The sequence below is a fragment of the Aricia agestis genome, chromosome 12, assembly GCF_905147365.1.
Source record: "Aricia agestis chromosome 12, ilAriAges1.1, whole genome shotgun sequence".
In the NCBI taxonomy this organism is placed as follows: Eukaryota; Metazoa; Arthropoda; class Insecta; order Lepidoptera; family Lycaenidae; genus Aricia; species Aricia agestis.
The window spans coordinates 9,668,571-9,691,298 of NC_056417.1; the positions used below are offsets into that span (position 1 = coordinate 9,668,571).

The 22,728-nt window shown below is 36.6% G+C and overlaps 1 protein-coding gene across 1 annotated transcript in view; it reads right to left on the reverse strand.

The window, feature by feature from the left end:
- Positions 1-1,461: 1,461 nt before the first annotated feature.
- LOC121732421 overlaps positions 1,462-22,728 on the reverse strand; it is a 77,623-nt gene continuing 56,356 nt past the window's right edge. The window contains exons 4-8 of the mRNA XM_042122291.1: positions 22,055-22,240; positions 5,218-5,441; positions 3,910-4,126; positions 2,354-2,557; positions 1,462-1,680 (exon numbers count right to left, since the gene is read on the reverse strand). Coding sequence (XP_041978225.1) covers positions 1,540-1,680; positions 2,354-2,557; positions 3,910-4,126; positions 5,218-5,441; positions 22,055-22,240 — 972 coding nt within the window. The 3' untranslated portion in view covers positions 1,462-1,539. The remainder of the gene's footprint in view (positions 1,681-2,353; positions 2,558-3,909; positions 4,127-5,217; positions 5,442-22,054; positions 22,241-22,728) is intronic.

The window sequence follows — 22,728 nt, forward strand, 5'->3', positions numbered from 1 at the left end:
TCGGATTTGAAAACTTCTTTCAGTGTTAGATAGCTCATTTATCGAGGAAGGCTATTTAATATATAATATCACATTAAGACTAATAGGAGCTAATAAACAGAGAAAAATGTGGAAAAAAACGGGGAAAATTATTTGAAAGGGCTTTTCTCACAAACTACTGGAGCAATTTTTATGTTACTTGGTACAGATATGGAGTAGACTACTTAAAAGGATATAGACTATGATTTGCAAAAAAATGTAGGTACGGTATCCATGAAATCCCTAATTTACGCGGGCAGAGCCGCGCGGAGCGTCTAGTTTATTAATAATTAAAATTAAAATTCGAAAGTATCATCAATGAAAACTAACTTAATATTCTTGGGTAACATAACATAATATTAAAATCTTAATTTAATTAAGTAACTAATATAACTAAAATCATGTTACGTTTCTAAGTTTTCTCTAAAGAAAACTTTTTTTGGCCAATCTTAGTATTATGTTCATACAACATCGCGTCGCAATTTTTTTTTTCATTATAATATTATGAATGACTAGCGCCACGAAGTTGAATAAATGTGGCATTTTATAGCTATAACTTAAAATATAGCAAAAGAACAAACAAAAACTAAAAAGTAAAATTCTCTCGTTTTATTAAACAAAATCATAAGGGCCAAAATTCATTCCGGCCTTTTCCCACAAAAAAATCTTCCATTTACCGGATATATCATGTTATATTTTTGGTAATAAATGAGAAAAATTTTGCAGTGAATTTGCTTCCCTAGTATTTTTACGCGTAGGAGCATGAGCATATTCGCGTTAAGACAATAAATGTCAATAAATCATGTGTTTTGTACGTACAAAAATGGCTTTGTTAATGTAAACTCTGAATGCTAAAGCTTGATTGGTCAATTTATTTTTAACATTTCACTGTCTTAACGAAAATAATCTTTGGTACATGGGATTAGGCCCCAGCCCCTAAGCTCACTCACACCATAACGCGCTGTCGTCTATTTATTCAAACATTTTATATTGAAATATGTGTTGGCCAAACGTAATGTAAATTATCTTGTCATACGTTTCAACATTATTTCCATTGATACTGCAAAACGTATCCAAATGAGTTACCTTTTCATACATGCGTTGTGCGACTTCGCTATGGCGTCTGGGCCCTGATTGACAATGAGCAATTCGACTCGGATTCGGTAACTTCATCGCGCGACATCCAATCATATTCTACTTATACAGATCTGTTACGTCCATACTATTTTCCGGCTTAAATCTCTTCCGAACAATTTTCAAATTCAAAATTGCAAACATTGACAAATTTGACAGATAAGTGAAACAAAAGATACGAAAAACCATTTACATAAAAGAGACAGTTCTATTTTTAAACGTCGAATCGTATCGCTGTCTCTTTCTTTTCAATCAATCTCAAAAATTCAATCCAATACATTTTGATAAAGAAATTTCGTCATCGTTTTTAACGACAGGGACTTTGGCTACGGTCGCGGCCTCATTAAAAAATACATCGTGTGGAAAAGTCCTAAGGTAGAGCTATTTTCAGTTAGCGAGGCACACTTTGGAGATCTGCTTTTTCTCGGCTGATACGCGCTGCATGAGCTCCTCCGCCCAGCGGTGCGCGGTGCGGTCCACCGTCGACGGCACCGTCAGACACTGCATGCCGCCGTACTCGCATGCGATCTGGAATGTTAGGTGAATATATTTAACTGCTGTAACGTAGTAAAAGCCAACTGTTAAGCTGATCGCACATTTGTCCGTACCGTACGCGCCGTACGCGTCGAGCGCACCGCATAGAACACTAAATGCAGCGTGTACAGTGCGGACGATTGTACGAGGTTTCACATTATTTCATACAACGAATTCTATAATGCGGTGCGTTCGACGCGTGCGTGCTGATAAATGAAAATCACCTTTAAAATTACACGTTCAAAGGTCAACACATACCTAGTTACTAGCTTGACACACACGCATCGTGTTACAGTCTGTTTTGCTATACTATCCTATACAGTCTGATCTGTATAAGACTGTAATCTTAGTAATGACTTGCACGGTGCACCCTACTAAATAACAAAGATAGACTGTAAGTTTTTATAATAAGGTATTGTTGTAAACAAGACGATTTATTGATAAACACGTCATGATTGCCTTCTCTTTAAATAGTGAAATACCTATCCTAATCAGCCCTCTTGCGGCAGTTCGGGTCAGAGCTGTATCTAATATTTTAAAAATAAATATTTAACTGGTTCTTAAAATTTACAAAAGGGAAAGCATTACAAACAATTTCTTTCGCAATAACCTACTGGCGCCAGTGGCCCTAAAACAGAACATATCATACTTAATTCTAGGAACTTACTCTATAATGGTGTAACAAAGCTCTATCAGTGGGCACGCCTACAGCGCTGGCGCCCGGCGCGAGCTCCCATACAAAATGGTTCCCCAACTCGACGGCATCGCGCGGCCGTAACGCGTATTTGCTGCGGTTTTTTATCGCGTGTGGCGCCGCCCAGCGTCGCGTCTTCCGCGCCGTGACTAAAGGTGCCGGCGCTTCGGCGTCATCCTGAAACGTGAATAGGGTATTTTATGAGAAAAGTCTTTCGATTTTTGTAATAATTTTGTAAAATAAGATCTCACATCTTGTTATATTAATTTTATTCATACCATAGGTAGTCTCGGCCAAATGCCTAGTGAAATTAATTACCCATTAACATGATACGCAATAATATGTATGTATATTGTGATTTGTGATTTATCACACTTTCGAAAAATTAATTATTATTAGTTGAGGACTGAATTGAGCATAGGCAATTTACATTAAAAACCTTAATTTTACCCTAAAGCGCGGCAAAATATTTGATAATAATATTATAATGTGTCAGCCGCACAAGAAGAATCTAAAAACTCTACACATTTAAGCTTTAGGGTAAAATTAAGGTTTTTAGATTTAAGGTTGAGTATGTAAGGTTAGAAACTTGGCTCTACATGAGATCTCACTACTTTTTGACACGACGAACTATAATATTATGTTCTCATCTTGGCAACATTTTTACATGAAAATGTTTTTGGTGGAATTTCATTTCTTTTTGTAAGCTGGTTTACGTTGTTTTTTCTTTTAGTTCATTTTTTAGAGTTCCGTACCCATAGGGTAGAAACGGGACCCTATTACTGAGACTTCAATGTCTGTCCGTCTGTCTGTCTCCAGGCTGTAACTCAAGAACGGTAATAGCTAGAGAGTTGAAATTTTCCCAGATTATGTATATCTGTGGCCACCGTAACAATAAATACTAAAAACAAAATGAAATTTATATTTAAGGGGGGCTCCCATACAACAAACGTGATTTTTTTGGCCTTTTTTGCTCTATATCAATAATGGCAACAGGTAGGTACTTGAATTTTTCTCAAAGTCCTTAGTTATATGTCTACTTTAATATTTAATAATAATATTAAAATAAAATAAAAAAATTAAGGGATTGTGGATTTTTGGACACCTATAAAATCTAAAGTATAATAGCTACGATATTCAAAATTTGCGCATTTAATAACTATACCCATGTCATTATATCTTAAAAATTTCAACTATCTGGCATTATTCAAACCAAAGTTACGAGGGTTCAAAAATACGACGAAACGTTTCGAGAAAAGGTAGATAGTGCCCTTGCGCGCTTCGCTTGGCTCATCTTGGCGGGGGCACTCCCGTGCCCCCAGATGTATTCTCTTAGGGTTTTTCTATTTGAGAAAAACTATATAATCGCATACTATGTCTTATAAGTTATAACTTATATAAGACAAGACTTAATTGGTGGATAGCCTTATCAGAAAGTGGTGAAACAGGCCCTTAGTATTTTATCATTAAGTTTCTTAAAAATACTTACCTTTTATAGATACATAGTCCTACGTCGAATAATATCTTACCTCCCATCGCAAATAAAAGAACGCGTTCCTAAACAGAAAAGCGGAAGGCGCTTTCGACGGCGGGTTGTAGGCCGCTCGCAGCGCCGTCAGCAGCGCCGTCAGCGTCCGCTCCCGCCGCGGTAGGATCACCTCGTCGACGTCAATGACCAGCAGCCAGCCGGCCGACGACATGGAGCGGTAGAGGCAGTCGTTGAACGCCGCGAACTGCCCTTCCGTCCTGGAATGTAATTTTTTGGGGTGAAAGTCTTTTAAGGTAAACCAGTACTGTAGGATTCAACGGCGCGGAATCTTATTACGTTAGGCCGTGATGTACCCTCGAGGAAATTGATTCCTAGGTAGTTGACAGACCAACGTGGATGATCCAGTCAATTCAATGTTAATTTTGATCTGTCGGCTGGATTTGATGTAACGCGATCAAACTACGTAGGTCCCCAATCTGCCTAGGAATCAACTTCTCTGATAGTACATCCAACCATGATGATATCATAATATAGCTACCATGCACAAACGCCAGACTTTCATAAGTACTTGTATTGTTCATCACGGAAAAATGTGGAGAGGCCGCAAAGTGATAATGATATCGCGCCAGGCTATCGATTTTGGTGCTGAAAATTATCAATAAGTATGCCCTATCAGTAACAATAACAATATTACATCTGACACCAGTCAGAACTCAGAGATTTGCTGAAATTTTATTTGCTACCAGGTGCCGCGATGTATCCTTGGGGTCTATCGTGTCAAACTGCTATCATATGTCACGATATAGCTGTCATGTGTCACGATAATATGTCTATTTGACACGATAGACCCTATAATGCTAAGTACTCACATACGGTTTTGCTCGATACTTTTACTCGAAATCGATCAAAAACCACCGTGTGGACCGCAAAACTCACAGCTCGAAGGCTCGCATCGAGCCAGTTTGAAGGCTCGAATCGAGCCGGCTTGACAAATTTTTTGACACTAGTTTTTATTATTCTTAGCTAATTTCCTTCGAACTGGAGTAAAACTATCGAGCAATGCTGAATGTGTAGACGAAAACCCGAACCGTGGTTTTTACTCTACGTGATTGCTCGATCGAGCAAAACCGTATGTGAGTACTTACACTAAGGCTACATCGCGGCACTTGGTGCCAAATAGAATTTCAACAACCATCATTGTTGACATGTCACATTTAAAGTCCATTTCTTTCGGCTTCACTTATCTGCTGCAATTAGGCAACGGTTTAAATTCTTGACTTTACAGACTGGATATTCTTAAAAAAAAGTGGAAAGCCCCTTTGAAAAATACACAGCAATCACCATTTACCTGATCTCAATCTTGGAGACAATCGGCAGTTTCCACGGCAGCAGCGTCACCAGCCCCTGCTTCTGGTAATGCTCTAGGAGGCACGACACGGGGGCGCTCAGTGACTCGTTGTACATGTAGAAGTGGTTGGCGCCGAGTAGACGGTTCAGCTCGAACCACTCTATCAGCCACTCGTCCCGAGAGTACGAGTAGTGGAACGGCTTCACGCACACGTGGAGCGTCTCCTGGAATATGAATGAGAGTATACGTAATAATAATATAAAGCATCAGAGACTGTTAACATGGTAACGACCAGGATTCACGATTCCCGTTCCCGACAGAGATTAGCGACAGAGAGACCGCCTAGCCCGGAGAGCGTTTATTGGATGTCGCGCGATGAAGTTTCCGAATCCGAGTCAAAACGCATTGTGGACGTAGCTATTGATCAATTCTCGCATCGTGAATGTGCCCAAGACACTCACGATGCGTAATGAGAATTGATCAATAGCTACGCCATAACCTTACTAATTTGAGTGAACAGGCTCTCATTTACTTGAGAAACAACAGTCTTAAGACATCCTATTCCTATAAAAAATACATAAAGATGCACACACACACACAAATAAAAATAAATATATCCACAGCCGAACATATAACCTCCTCCTTTTTGGAAGTCGGTTAAAAATAAAATTTGGTGTCGCAATAGTCTGTTGCAAGAATGTCGTGTCTTGGTGAGCACGAGCCCTACAATCTAAGCTTGCATACTAAGATTATTATTTAACCCAATCTGGACAGCTTTATAAAAATGGTAACACATGGTATGGTAAATGTATTTTGGGGTTACATTATTCGCAAAGGAGTTAGACAGCAATAAAGCTATAATACCATACATTAAAGTATTTTATCAGGCCGATAAACGACTCACAAATAGCTTGTAAAGTGTAGACGCGTGTCAAAAGGTAATTACAACAAATAGAAGGGAGAAAGGTACAAGTAAATTAAAGTTAAAATATTGGTGATCATAACTTTTGACTATTTAACCCAATTAGGCCCAGTTGCATAGATCTGGGTTAAGTTTAACCACAGTTTAATTACTTTTATGTCTACCGTTATTTAATTTTGTATGTAACAAGAGATCCATGTAATAGTAATGATCCATGTAATTCCACATGACGTTTTTTACGCTCGTTTGTATCGATACAAACGCAAGTTGAACCTCAGCAAACGGAAGGAGGAAGCCGACTCGTTTAAACGTTATATCAGCGAAAACGCGATGAAAACACGCATAAAACAAAAAAATACGTCGGCCCTAAAATATAATCTGACTAAAATCCGACATGTTGCACATTAAAATATTGACTGAAACGTTATTTAAAACTCGAACATTTTTTTTTTGCAGTGATGTTGCAATAAAATTGTAGAATGAGGCTAGAACTAACCCTGGGTTAAGCCATGTTGTCTCTTTCATACATACGACAAGAAAGACAGGATGATTTTAACCTAGGGTTAACTTAAGCCAGGGACTGCGCAAGTGGGCCTCAGATTTAAAATATCACCCGTTTGACCTAATTTCTATGTGTATGTATAAAATAAAATTCCTAATTTTCTCTTTGGGTTTAAATACGCTTCGACCAAATAAACTCTGAAAATAAAAGGATCTTCGTGAAATGTTTGACGATAAAATTAACGGTTTTAACGAAATTTACCAAAGCCAATGAAACTTTCCTTCCTTCCTTTTCCTCCTTTCCTTCCTTTAATCTATATAATCCTTTTTTATTATGTAGCTAATTTGTTTTAATGTTCGACACATCTGGTTTATGAATTGTATTTTGCCTATGTAAATAAGAATTGTATTTAACCAGAATACAACTATCGAGTATAGTGCATAAAGTTAATATACCTAGCGGAATAGAGCAACAATCTCGAACAAACGAAACCGAAATTGATTTTCATCTGTGTGAAAAATATGTGTACGTATACAGTTACACAAACATGATTGAACATGAATTCTATGAGATTAAATTATCAACGTGCGGCACGTGCCGACTGGACGTCAAAAAAAGAGTTCTGGCTGTCACGTATCACACGTCTCTTTTTACCACGCAGTGTTACTGATAGTGACATCTCTCTTGCTCAGGCCTTTGTTTCTCTATTCCGCTAGGCATATTATCTTTATGGTATAGTGGCGAGACAGTGCCCTCGGCCGAGTACCATCCATATTAATCATGCCGAGTGCTCGGCCGAGACAACTGTCTAGCCACTGTACTGTAATTATGGCTTAAGAATACTAGATGCTCGCTGCTTTGCCCGCCTATAGTGTTTGTTTTTCCCCGTGTACTACTTAAACTTTATGTATAAGTATATGGCAAATTTCATCACTATTTCCTACTATCTCCCCAGCCCCCATAGACAAGTGGCAAAACGCTTACGCTAACGTTAACGCTAACGCTACAAAATGTATGGATTTGACATTAGTATTCGCTAGCGAAGCGATGACTTATGTCAAATCGCATACATTTTGTAGCGCTAGTGTTAGCGCTTTGCCACTTGTCTACAGGCCCTGTAGTTTCGGAACCTGTTCGATCAAACAAACAAACAAACTTTTCCTCTTTACAATGATAATAATTAGTGTGGTTAAACTTATTTACTATTGTATTAGAATATAGATACTACATAGATAGATTATTATATTATTACTAGCTGTCCCGGCAAGTTTTGCCTTAATAAAATTAAATTAAGAAATTAAAAAAAACCCCCGCCAAAACAACTTTAAAAAGTAATGCAATAAAATTTACTGCCTAGTTCAAATAATTCCTAACTTGTGTAAAGTAATATTTTAGTCCATAACTGTTGTCACGGTATGTCGGGGGTCGGAATTTTATTTCATTACTTTTTAAAGTTGTTTTGGCGGGGGTTTTTTTTTAAATTTCTTAATTTAATTTTATTTCATACTTTTTAAACTTGTGTTGGTTACAGTGCAGAATAATTCCTATCAACAGAATAATATTCTCATGATCTATTAATGTCCTTATCGATGAGGCCGTTAATATGAGCCCAAACATGAAACCTCCACTTTGGGTTCATACGAAGCTCGGTTCCTATAGAATCCAGGGGATGCTGCAGCAGCAGCATGTAAATATTTACTGTTTATACTTTATCTACTTCTTACTGGTTATCGCAATTAAAATGAGCCCAAACACGAAACCTCTGCTCTAAGTTGGCGAGGAATTGGATATCCTATTGATTACCAGGTGATGCTGCAGCACCAGGTTAACTTTCTATTATTATGTATATACGCATATTGTATATTCACATTTGTCATATACTAGAATGAAATATAAAACCCATCAAACGACTACAAGTTGCTAACGGCCTTTCATGAACCAGATAAACCCTGATTGTCCTGCACTGAGCAGGCTGATGATGATGAATTATAGCTAAGAACACTCTCGATCATATCAGCTTTCAAACAAAATAACTAGATCAAAATCAGTCCACCCGTTTGGATGCTACGATGCCACGGACAGATACACACACAGACAAACAGACAGACAGACAGACAGACAGACAGACAGACACGTCAAACTTATAACACCCCTCTTTTTTGTCGGGGGTCAAAAAGTATTTCGTCCATTGTACGCGATTCGTGATTTAGAATAACCATACACGGTTATTCCCTTTTTAAGAGGACTCCACACCGCCCTTTTTTCCATACAAACATTGTCCCCTGTTTCCTCCCTGTATAATGATAGTAGAGTTATAATTTTTTTCCTGAATATCTACGGCCACTAATACAATGTCCCTATGTTTTCTTTTTTTTCATAATTTAATTATTAAATAAGATATGAAAGTTCAAAAACCCAAAAAAATGGCCCAGATTTTCCGCTGTGTTCAAACATCCAGAAAACAGATTTGGCTAGATTATACAAAAAAATAAAACATAGGGACACAGCTTAAGCCTTTCTTTAATCTTTATTGAAAAAAGTACCTAAATCGGTTAAGTTTTGAAGAAGGAATCAGAGGACAACGAATCGTTGATTTTCTGCAGTTGCCTCTATCGCGTTCTGCGGTATAGGCTTGAGGTAAGGGAGACAGCTATAGATATTACACGTACTTTTTTTTTATTTCTCTACCCCCTGGTGTATCCTCATAACGGGAAAAACACACAAGCAATCCAGCCTACGTCAAGACGTCTTCCGGTCGTGTCGTCTAGCAACACAGAAAGGCTTGCAACACCGGACGTCCTTCAACTTGACACTTGCTTTATGAACCCACCCCGGACTGGGTGCAAGAGTTCTTTTATTCAACGTAATAACCTTTTTTATACATCTTATGTTTACATCTTAACGTCTATACAGTCCACAAGTAATTAACACAAACAGCCATATTATTTTATTGAAGTGACTATTTTATTGAATTCAACAAATGCACTTATCAATATAAAAAGTAGATGTTGTCCGATTCTACCCTACCGTAAACCCTAGCCGATATGCTCACTAAGATTCGCGAAAATCGGTCAAGCCCAGTGCCGTAAATAGGACGGTGCCACCGGTGCCCAGGCACAGGGCGTAGACTCTGGGGGGCGCAAGAATTCCCAGACCAGACAGATCCTTATTTTTCGAATTGCTCCCGATAAGTTTCCGCTGCGCCCCAGAGATGTTTCCCAATGTAGTCAAAAATATCCACAGCCGAACATATAACCTCTTCCTTTTTGGAAGTCGGTTAAAAAACAAAGGTGCAGTTATATAGAAGCTCGCACAGGGCGCAAAAAAGGCTATTTACGGCACTGGTCAAGCCGTTTCGGAGTAGTTGAACCACGCACACTGTGACACGAGAATTTAACATATTAGATATGAGGTTTTAAAAGACTTTAATTTAAAAACATAAAACCTTACTAAATTGTCTAGAATCTAGATAATATTATTAGTTTAACAAACCAAATAACTATTCATGGCGTAGGTACTTTTGTTTTAGCTACACCGTCCAAAACGTGCCAGCTGCTATTGTAGCCAGACTCGCTGATCACCGTAATTAGAGCCTCTACCTGGCTTTGTCCTGGATAGGGCTACCAAAAACTAAAGCTAAACTGGAAAGGTTACCGACAATAAGCTCGATAAAGTCGGAGACTTAGCCGGAAAGATTTTCGAAAGATAGGATTTGGGAAGCCGGAAAGTTCCGTAGATTTACCAACTTTATCCAAACAATCAATTGTAAAACGTAAAAAAGAAAATAATAAGTGACTAACTGCCGCACTTTGACGTGGGAGAGCCATGCTTCGGCACGAATGGGCCGGCTCGACCGGATAAATACCACGTTCTCACAGAAAACCGGCGTGAAACAGCACTTGCGCTGTGTTTCGTCGAGTGAGTGAGTTTACGGGAGGCCCAATCCCCTACCCTTTTCCCTTCCCTGCCCTCCCATATTTCCCTCCCTACCCTCCCCTATACCCTATTCCCTCTTAAAAGGCCGGTAACGCACCTGCAGCTCTTCTGATGCTGCGAGTGTCCATGGGCGACGGAAGTTGCTTTCCATCAGGTGACCCATTTGCGCGTTTGCCCCTTATTTTAATTAAAAAAAAAAAAAAACTCAGAATGGAACATTAATTACTTGAATGTAATTAATCCAAATTTTTTACAAAAGCCCCGTACATTATCTGTCAAACTATTCATAAAATTGAAGGTTAATCATAATTAAATGTCTCTGAGTACAGCGGTGAATTACGATAGCCTATCAAAAACAAACTAGCTGGACTCGAGCGATGCATATTATTATAATACAGAGTATGACAAAACTGTCACCTATATAGAGTTCGCTGTGAAAGTAGCAGTGCTGAAAGAGTAACTTTTTTTTTACTTTTGTATTAGAAAATTCATGACGCCGCGCTTGGTTGCTTACACATACAAAACACGAGAAAAAATTGCTTTTTTTTGGCGCTGCTACTTTCGATAAATAAGAAACACACATACCCTAAAGTATTTTCACTTTGTTTTGTTTCGCCTATTAGTGACATTTTGCTTTTCTTTGCAGTTATCGATATAATTATGTTCTTCTCTTTCATAAACTCAGGCAGGCCTACGGAACCCGAAAGCCTATAGTCATCTGCCTGGCAGCCCTAGGACTAGATATACATATCAAAAATTCACATGTCCATCCGTTCCGGCCAGCTAACGAGGCTTGTGCACACATTATACGCCATTGTTGATTTTGTTGTGCCATCGACATAATACTCATGAATTTTAAGTAGGCGTGGCGAATCCGGAAATTGTGATTTTTTTCTATTGGACTGGAATGAGCCGGCTTAAAAAAATATTCACGAAAAACGGACATGAACCGCTATTTTTATTTTATTTTTGTAGCGCAGGCCAATATTGGACTATAACAAAAACCTATCTAGTTAGTAGGTAGGCTCGAATCCATTCTAATATTATTTAAATGCAAAAGTGTCTATCTGCTATCTATCTATCGGTTTGTCTGTTTGCCTATCTGTTACCTCTTCAAGCCCAAACAACTGAACTGATTTTGCAGAAATTGGGTATGGAGATACTGTAAGTTAAGTGTGTTAATATACCTAGTAATAACTTTATGGTCTAAACACATTATACCGAAGTTCCGCGGCGGAAATTCGTGCATGCATTCGCATGATTACGTCACCAATGTAAATAACGCGACGGAATTTCGTCATGGCGTGTCATCGGTAATTTAAAATACATTGCAGGCGGAATCAAGCCGAACTTCCGCCGCGGAAATTCGGCATAGTGTGTTTAGACACTTAGTCCAATGAAAGGACATTGGATATATTTATCCCGGAAATATGTACGGTTCCCGCGCGATAAAAGAAAGCGCAATGAAGTTGTGGGCGTCATCTATGGGGCTATTTTAAAAACTTGTCTAGTTTGGCTTAAATCAAATGATTAACGTTGATAGTACAAGGCATTTAAGCTATAACCACTTTATACAAGCACTTACGCACATACGTGGGAGAGCCATGCTTCGGCACGAATGGGCCGGCTCGACCGGATAAATACCACGTTCACACAGAAAACCGGCGTGAAACAGGGCTTGCGCTGTGTTTCGCCGAGTGAGTGAGTTTACCGGAGGCCCAATCCCCTAACCCCTACCCTATTCCCTTCCCTACCCTCAACTATTCCCTTCCCTTCCCTTCCCTTCCCTACCCTCCCCTATTACCCTATTCCTTCTTAAAAGGCCGGCAACGCACTTGCAGCTCTTCTGATGCTGCGAGTGTCCATGGGCGACGGAAGTTGCTTTTTACCAGGTGACCCGTTTGCTCGTTTGCCCCCTTATTTCATAAAAAAAAAACACACATGCATCAAACTACGCTACTTGATAGAACTCTGTCAATGCTTAAATGATTTATTCGGTATGATATTAAAAAACATTTTAATATATATTTACTGTATTTAAGACTCACATTGAATCATTAATAAATATTTTTAATCTATAGGTGAAAGACCATTTACGGGTAGAATAAAAAATGTGAAGTCCGGCTTCATAAAAAATCCAATTCACAGTCTGAGAGCGTCCGACTCGAATGCAATCACTTTACTCTTACTAATTGGAATTTCAATGGAACTTCAGCTTAGATATTCCTGTATATATGATATGAATTTACTGTTACTTATAAACGGCATAATATAGTATTTTTATTCCTAGTCCTTACTAATATTCAATGCGAAAGTGTGTCTATCTGTTGTAAGGTGGTGGTTCGGGAGAAATGAAACCACTCGATGCTTAATTAAGACTGCGTTTATTTAATATTAAATTCCCACTATATAGTCCAGCATAGTGCTGTGACATTACAATTAGTGTTGTACATCACCCTTCTTAATAAAAAAAAAAAAAATTCATTGCACATTTTTTTTTTAAATTCTTATATAGTTAAATCATTATTTTTAACATAAAGTTTTGTTCTATTTTTATGCACCACATCTACTGAACCTTTTTCATTTATAATTTCTACATTAGGTGACATGTCTTTTACAACTTTATATGGTCCTGAATAAATATCTTCAAACTTATTACCTATTTCATTTTTAACTAAAATCAAATCATTTACTTTATAACTTACAGGTTTAATATTTTTATCATATCTTAGTTTCCTCTTTAATTTACTTTCTAATAAATTATTCTTAGCTTCTCTTTGAGAAAGTTGCAGCCTGTACCTCAATTCATTCGGATAAAATTCACAGTTGTACACTGGATCAAGGTCTTGTGTTAGATTACTTGGAAGGGAACATTTTTTACCAAATACTAACTCATAGGGTGTGTATTTAGTTTCTGTATGAACTGTGGTGTTGTAACCAAAACACCAGAAAGGAAGCCACATACTCCATATTTCAGGATGGTTGTCACATTGAATACGGATAAATGCATTTAAATTTTTATGTGTTACCTCTAAAGCACCTATAGATTCGTGATGGTATGCTGTAGAATTGAGTTGTTTAATATTGAGTAGTTTACATACCTCTTTAAATATCTGAGACAAGAACTCCTTCCCTCTATCAGTTGCAACTTCTTTCGGTACTCCGTATCTAAGGATAAAATTATTTACAAAAGCTCTAGCTACTTCGTCAGATTTTTTGGAAATTAAGGGATATGCTTCTACATATTTAGTTAGTTCACATTGCAGCGTTAAAACGTACTTATGATCATTATCATCTACTTCTAAAGGACCTACTAAATCTAAATATATTTTCTCAAATGCAGTACTAGCTGTGCTTGTAATAACCATTGGTTCTCTATTCGGTTGAGAATATTTTAGGCGTTGACATTTATCACATCGTTTAACAAAATTTCTTACATCGTTATCTATGCCAGGCCAATAATAGTACTTTTTAATATTATTTGACATCCTTCTCATACCAGCATGGCCACTACTAGGTAAGAGATGGAAGTCGTTTAAAATCACTCTTCTATCATCTTTGTCTTCAATGCGTTGGACATCTTCTAAAATACATAACCGCGGTCCGGACCTGTTTGTTAAACTATTTATCTTTTCTAACAACTTTTTAATAAAAATATCATTCTCTTTGTTCTTTAATATGTATACTCTTCTAATTTGAGTGAGTTACAAAAATCATCCATTTCTCTCACAAATTCGTCTCGCGCAATTTGTGATTGAGAGTTAAGGAATTTTATGTAAATTGTATTCTTACTTTCAACATAACAAAATAACTTATTTTCCTTGGTAATTATTTTATTTTTTCTTAATCCATCTAACATTTTCCTATTACTAATAAATCTTAACTCGACAGAATCCTTTGGTTTGATATGGGTATTCACTACTTGAGGGTGATCAGTCCTCAAATTAGTGCTTACCGAATCCACCGGGGAATTAACCTTAAGTAATTTTTTCGCTTGTGCTCTTGTCATTACGTTAACTACTTTTTCATGCATTTCTTTCAAGTCTTTTGATGTTAAAATGATTCGAGACAGCGCATCTGCAGCTGCATTGTCTGAACCTTTAACATATTCTACCTCAAAGTTATATTCTTCTAATGTCATCCTAAATTTCATGAGACGACTCGACGGATCTTTCATATTAAATAAAAATACTAAAGGTCTATGGTCCGTCAGTACTTTAAATGGACGTCCATATAAATATGGACGGAAATACTTTACTGCCCAAACTATAGCAAGTAATTCTTTCTCTATTGTTGGATAGTTCTTTTCTCCTTTATTTAAGCTTCTACTAGCGTAGGCTATAGGTAGACCATTACTATTTGCCAATATAGCTCCTATTGCATTATTAGATGCATCGGTTTGTAATATAAATTTATTTTGTTCAGAGAAATCTGGATATTGTAGTATTGGAGGGGAGACTAAGCATTTCTTTAGTGTTTCAAATGATTGTTGACATTTATCATCCCAGAGGAACTTAACATTTTTTCTGGTTAACTGATTTAATGGGTATGCGATTTCTGCAAAATTGGGTATAAACTTTCTATAATAATTACTAAAAGCAACGAATCTTTTTACTTCATCTGTTGTTGAAGGTATTGGATAATTTTGTACTGTAGCAATTTTTTCAGGATCTGGGGATATTCCACTACTTGAAATAATGTGTCCTAAATAAAGGATTTCCTTTTTTAGAAAATCGCATTTTAAAGGATTTAATTTTAAATTAATTTTACGCAATCTTTCAAAAACATCTAATAAATTTTTATTATGTGCACTCAAATTTCTCCCAAAGACTATTAAATCGTCAAGATAAATAAGACATTTTTCGTAATTTAGGCCTGCCATTGCCATAGTTATCATCCTCGAAAATGAATTAGGGCTTGTTTTGAGTCCCATAGGCATACGAGTCATTTGGTACTGACCTGACAAAAATGAAGTATATTTTCTGCTGTTATCATCTAATTTTACATTATAATAACCCTGATGCAAATCTAAATGCGTGAAGTAAATGCTACCATTTAACGATTCAAGAATTTCAGTAATATCAGGTAAAGGGAATTTATCATCTTCAATACAGTTATTTAATTTTCTATAATCAACAACTAGTCGCCATTTTTTACCACTTTCAGATTTTTTAGGGACTAGTAATACAGGACTTGACCAATCACTTTTGCTAGGTTCTATAATTCCTTCCTCTAACATTTTATTAATTTGAGTCTTAATTTCAGCTTTTTGAGAATAAGGTAATTTATACTGTTTCGAAAATACCGGTCTTGTGTTCGGCTTTAAGGTTATTGTGTGAGTATATGCATCTGTAGTACTCAGCTTGTCTCCTGGCAGATAGAAAATATCGGCATATTTAGCACAAATATTTTCAATACTCTTCTGTTCTTCATCATTTAAATGTTTTATATTTAAAAGAGAAAATAACTTTTTAACCCTATCCGCATCTTTTGTTGTTTTTTTAAAAGTACATATATCATAACAATTTAATTTTTCGATTGATGGTGTAATATTATTTAATAATACATCACTATCAGTGACATTTAAAATACGCACAGGTATTCGTCCATTTTTAGGAGTAGCTATAGAACTTGCTAAAAATACACCGGGTTTTAATTCATTTGAAATTATTACACAATCTTCTGTAAAGTCAGTTTCTATAAAATGTATCGACTCGCTACGAGCTGGAATATTAATGTTAACCGAACAATCGTCCACAATGGGTAACGTAACCAAATTATTGTTGGAAATCTCTAAAGTTAAATTGCTTTTCTCGAAATTTAATTTAGCTTTGTATTTATTCAAAAAATCACGACCCAAAATTCCATTTACTTTAATTGGTAAATTATCAAAAACATAAAACTTATGATAAATAGTATCGTTACATAAAACCATAGGTAAATAAACGTATCCTATTGCCTGGACTTTTCCACCTAAACCATGTATAGTAATATCTTCAGTGTGAATTGGAATATTAAATTTTTGTGCATGCTTGTATTTGCAAGCAGATAATGATGCTCCAGAATCTACTAAAAAATGTTGGTTTTTACAATACGAAGAGCCAGAATCTATTGAAACATAACAATTACTATCGCTTGAAAAAATAAAATGTTCGTTGTTAGTCACGAAAAAACTGATTCGGTTTTAATTCTGATTCACTGCTTTGGCACATTACGTTTATCCCTTGATTTCCAGAACTATTATAATATTTTGACTTACCTTTATACCGATGCCCACGGGGTTGTCCTCGGGAAGCAGGGTTATTCCAATGTCCTGCTCGGGAAGCGGGGGGGTTCCACTGTCCACGGCCGGTGGGCGGATTCCATTGTCCTTGACTACGCGTTGCTGGTGGCACCCATTGCCCACGATGACCTCTAGCACGTCCGTGGTGAGCGAAAAAATTATTGCGTCCGCGCTGACCTCTAAAATAATTATTTCGCTTCATGTTATTAAAATTAAATGAATTATTATACGTACCTAATATTTCACCCGAAGTTGATGCCATTGACGTTGTGTCCTCATCCTGGGCGGCCTGGATTGCATCCTTAAGTGAATTATAATTCCTAGCTGAAATAATCGTGCTCAATCTACGACTTCGCAACCCGTCTGCAAATTGTTTAATAGCAAATTTTTCATTAATTGGTTTTAAAATATTATAGCATTGCTCATTGCCGTCGGATTGAGAAATCGTCAAATCTACAAATAATTCGGTAATTTCTTTGCCGTAATCTGAAATAGACCTGTCCGCTTGTTTCATGTTTTGCAATTTATGCTGAATTGAGGCTGCAGCTTTCTTACTTAAAAGAGTATTTTTCATGTCATTAATCAATTCACTTACAGAATCATAAGACGACTTCAATTTTAATTTTGCCTCTACAGACAATCGACTTTTCAAAACAAAATTAATCAGGTTTTGCTTACACTCCTTTTCTTTTAATAACGAACTATAATATTGAATATTATCAATCAGCTGTTTAATGTTACATTCCTCATTTGTCATAACAGGTAAAAGGTTTAAAGCAGTCCTTAAATCAAAAGAATCCATGGTTAATGACGAGTCCGAGTTGCTTTTACACAATAACAAAATATTCTCATATAATTCTAAGAATTTAGTACAATAATTATTTATTAATAAAATATCATCATTAGAAAAACATTTTTTCTCACATTTTTTCTTAAAATCAATTGACCAATTATTATAGCGCTCATAAATATCATTGCTCTCGCTTAGCTTTATTTTTAATATCTGCCCATGTCTTCGTTTTGCTCCAATTTTAATTAAATAAATTCTTATATCCTTTAACTCATTATATAATCCTACAATAATATCCATTTGGCACTTACCATCATAGTTTAATATACACCACTATTTAATAATCTAAAAAAAAAGAAAATAATATAACACTTGAATTATTGTAATAGAAAATATCTAAAGTCCAATAAAATATTAAGAGTCCAAAGTTCATTCGTCTGCCGAGTCCATATTTGGTTTGTCACTTAATACTTCGTTCTGTACGCGCCACTTTAATAATTATTACCTATAACGATTAATATATTTTAATGATTATAATTATTTAGATTATATATTTATTACCACTATATTTTTATTATTTTTTATTTTATAATAATTATTATTTATTTATTTTTATTTTTCACTTTATTAGCACTTTATTATTTTAATTATTAGTATTTAATTATTATTTATCTTCTACACTGTTTCCGAAGGCCCGTGACGCCGGAAAAAAGATCTTCGTGCTGCCGTGCGAGTAATCTCCTTCTCAATCCATTTTCTGTGGCATCTTCTGTACTGCTTATAGGCCGTAACCACAAGGCTCGCCAAGATAAACAGGATCACGACTGTTAGCAGGATATTAGTTGTAGAAATATGCCAACGAATTTGTTCGACCTGCGCATCGTTTTGTCCCCCTGCAGCATTCTGGACGATGACCGTTTCTTCTTTAGATTGTTGCTTTCCCATCTCGGAACGTTGGCACAGGCAAGTTCGAAGGAGGATTCCGACTAAGTAATTCCATTGTTATAACTTCTATCAGCAGAGCTATGAGGCACACGCGACGGATATGGAAAACGGTTTCAATTTCGCGGCGCGACGGCTCACATGCAGGCGCCTGGCGGGGTCGCCATGTAAGGTGGTGGTTCGGGAGAAATGAAACCACTCGATGCTTAATTAAGACTGCGTTTATTTAATATTAAATTCCCACTATATAGTCCAGCATAGTGCTGTGACATTACAATTAGTGTTGTACCTCTACACTGTTTCCTCTTCACGCCTAAACGGCTGAGCTATTTTAGGTGAAATTGGGTGTGGAAATACTTAAGCATACGAGAAAGGACATAAGATAATTCTTCTTATTCTTCTAATTAAAAAATCTCTTTCGATCCTTATACATTGCGGACCAAGAATGCAAGAGACAGACTGAACCTTAACTTCTTCGATTAATATTTTCTATTGATTTATAATTGCTGTTCTATTCTATATTCTATTCTCTTAAACATAATTGTACTTTGTAACCTTAGTATATAATTATAGTTACACAGAATTTTGTTTGTTGTGTTAAAAAATCATGTTTGTTTGCTAGATTCTCTTTGTTAATGGTGAAAACCTGTCATTGGCTTCTTGTTTTATCTATAATTTAACTATTTAAGTAAAATTATAAGCTGTTGGTTTTCCAATATTAAATAAATAAATAAACAAATAATTTTCGTAAAAAGTATAAGATAAAAGTTCCGCGCGATAAATGAATTTCGGCGCTACAGCACTGACCCGGCGAGTATAATAACTGACAAAACAAACTCGCACGGGTATTATACAATCTTATCTTGTTCTCTTGTTCTAAAGGATACAACAAAAATATAAATATTTTTTAACTCAATTCTTAGTTCTGAGTTCTAACATTCAATTCTCAGTCATCAATACTCGACAGTTTCTAAGCGCCTCTACACGTAAACGGAGTGAGACTCAATGAACTAGTATGAATGTCTGAAGACCACTTCGGTGACTTATTGAATCGAGTGCCTCTAATGAGTAAATGAATCGTGTTTATCGACTCGATTTTCGATTTCATCACATCACTATTGACATAACGAGTTTATTGATATCGATCGACTATTTTGACCCCATTTGTTAGATATTTAAAACGTTAATGATTAATTGATCACTATTCACTAACGATTTCCCTCATAAAAATGCAAAAGTAAAATACAATATTCTAGTAATATAGCATTCTAATGATAATAATAATAATACAAAATAATACTCCCCACACTGATTTCGGTGACGGTGGCCAGTTTCATTGAAACCAGGCCAGGTAACCAAGAGTAATTTTATAGTGCTCAAGTGTGTGCGCAGTACACAAGAGCACTCTCTATTCCTTCACTCTCATAAGTCATAACCCAGTGGGGCGGAAGACCGACACGACTGGCGAAAGATCAGGCGCAGGATTGACTTTTTACATGCCCATCCGAGTTCCGACGCATGGATCATCTTACTTGTCAGACCATCAGGTGATCAGCCTGCATTGATAATAATAAAATAGGCAAAAGTACTTACGAAAGTTACGAAAAAAAAATCGTGTCGGACACTGAAAAGCAGACATTTTAACATAAAATCACGAAATTCACTTAATTAAGTTTAATCTGGTTAAAGTCCTAAATGGACGCTGTTACTTGTTAACTGTTAAGTAACAGCGTCAAAAACCCACAAAAAATTACGTATTGACTTCTGAATTTAGTCATGTTTTTTAGATCATTTAGAACAAGACTGCATTCAAAACTCTTTAAATAGGTCTTGTTATGAAGTTGATATTTTAAATCTACGAATTTGAATCGATATGTCATATTATGGAAGCAACACTATCAATAATATTCTACCATAAGCTAGAATAAATACATATTATTATCGACAGCTTGCAACACGTCACTATTATTATCTTTTCCCTCCTGTAATAGAGAAGCTTGTTTACGTACGTTCCTGTTAATTAATACTATGAGAGTTGAGACCCACGAACAATAAATACTATAGAAGAGTTACTGGGTCACAAAAATGGTTCCACTAAATGCAAACTTTCGGTTGTCAAACTCAGATCTTTGTATTGCAGAGTCTTCAGACTTATAAGGGCCCTAGCCGGCGACTTTTTGTAGGGATGCAATCGTGCGTTTTGCGACCGCGCGATTCCATTGCTGCTAACACGTCTTGTTAGTCGCATTTGCAACACACGAATAAAGCGATGCAAACGCGCAATTGTAGCGATTCAATCGCGCGACTGTAGCCGTGTAGCGATGCAACCGAGTGACTGTGTCGGGCGACCGCGGGGAAGAAAACGGAAAGAGGGGTTTTTAGGTATTTTTGTATCGTTAATGAAACCCATTTGTATTATTTGTATCGCGTTTGCATCACGTTTGTATCGCTACTGAATGAGCGCCCCGTGTGCTAGGCCCTGCTAAAGTACACAGCTATCGACCGCTTTGCGATTGTAACGATGCAAACGCGCGATAGTATCGCGATTGCGTCGCTTCATAAAGTCGCCATGTGCTAGAACTCTCAATTTAAACTTTCTGTACAATGCGATTATCAAACTTAGATTGGTGATACTATTTTTGTTCACTGTTTGTGACAGTAACTGGAGCTATTTTAAGCGGTGAAATGAGGTGATTATTCTATACTGTATTCTATTTCGATGTCGTTATATCGAATGTCGATACATTCCTATTAGATATCGATATAGGGATGCACATTATCGACACCCGGTCCAATCATTAAAGCTTAATTGCGCATTGATTAATTTGTGATCACACATAGTAGGCTACCCGATTGAAAATTATCCTCTTCAGTGGTTGTTATTTTATGTTTAAATTGATTGCACATTAGTGAAATTTCGTAAGTGTCCACTTCGACTGTAGTGGTATAACCACGATTATAATTTATAATATATTAATGACTAGCTGTCCCGGCAAACGTTGTTTTGCCATAAAATGATTTCTCTGTTTTCCTGCTTTTCTCTTGAAGTTTTTTCTGATTTTTTTTCTATAGACCTCACGGAGCCCGAGACCATTCCAACGAATGCAAAACTGTGGTAATCAGTTCGTGCGTTCTGGAGCTATAGCGTCAGGAAGGAAAACCCGACTAATTTTATATATTAGATTTCTATCATAATAATATGCATGTTCGAGCAGACCCCTCTTCATATCAATATGAATAATTATGAAAATCATAAGCAAATACGCTCTCACTACAATTTGGTAAATTTCGAGGAGATTAAAATATAAGTGCTTGTTTTATTATGATTTATAAGCCGCCCACAAATTTATGACCGATCAGCAAAAATAGAAAAAACATGGCTCTTGGTGAGGCAAATTTCTCTGAGCGATCTTAAAATTGTGCATTGCCTATAAGCTAAAATCAATACAACTAGCACCTCACCTCAATCCCGCTCTTCGGATCAGTATCTAGTACAGTCAGCAGGTTAGTAGGCGGGCGATTGGGCGCAGCAGCCGCGACGACTGATATGGCAGCACCGACAGTATCACGAGCCTTCACGCCCGAATCCCGTAGGAGACACAGCACGTACGTCGCGCTGTATTTCAGGTTCCAGTTCTCGCGGATCGGCTGGAATTTTGAATTTGGAAGTTATTGGCTGGAAATAATAATTTGAATTCGGAAGTTACTGGCAGGAAATAATATTTTGAATTTGGAAGTTACTGGCAGGAAATAATATTTTGAATTTGGAAGCTACTGACTGGAAATAATATTTCGAAAAAGGAAGTTTTTTTTTTATTTATTTAATTATGTGCTGCAGCAAAGACATGAGTCTTGTACGACTAAAAAATAAGGTTACGGAGTGAAAACAAATTAGCGGCGCTGTTCGTTTTTTTTGGGATGGGTAAACAAATGGTAATCGCATCAAGACACAATATTATGACCTGCTCAAAAATTTGAAAAAGGTAGGGATTGTAGACAGCCCCCGTAAAACAATATGATTTAAGTACCTTTATCTTACATCTGTGCCTTTTATCAAAATTGGTCCAGTTGTTTCAAAGCCTATTCGATAAAAAAATAACAGGCAAACTTTTCTTCCTTACAATTAGTACAGAGTA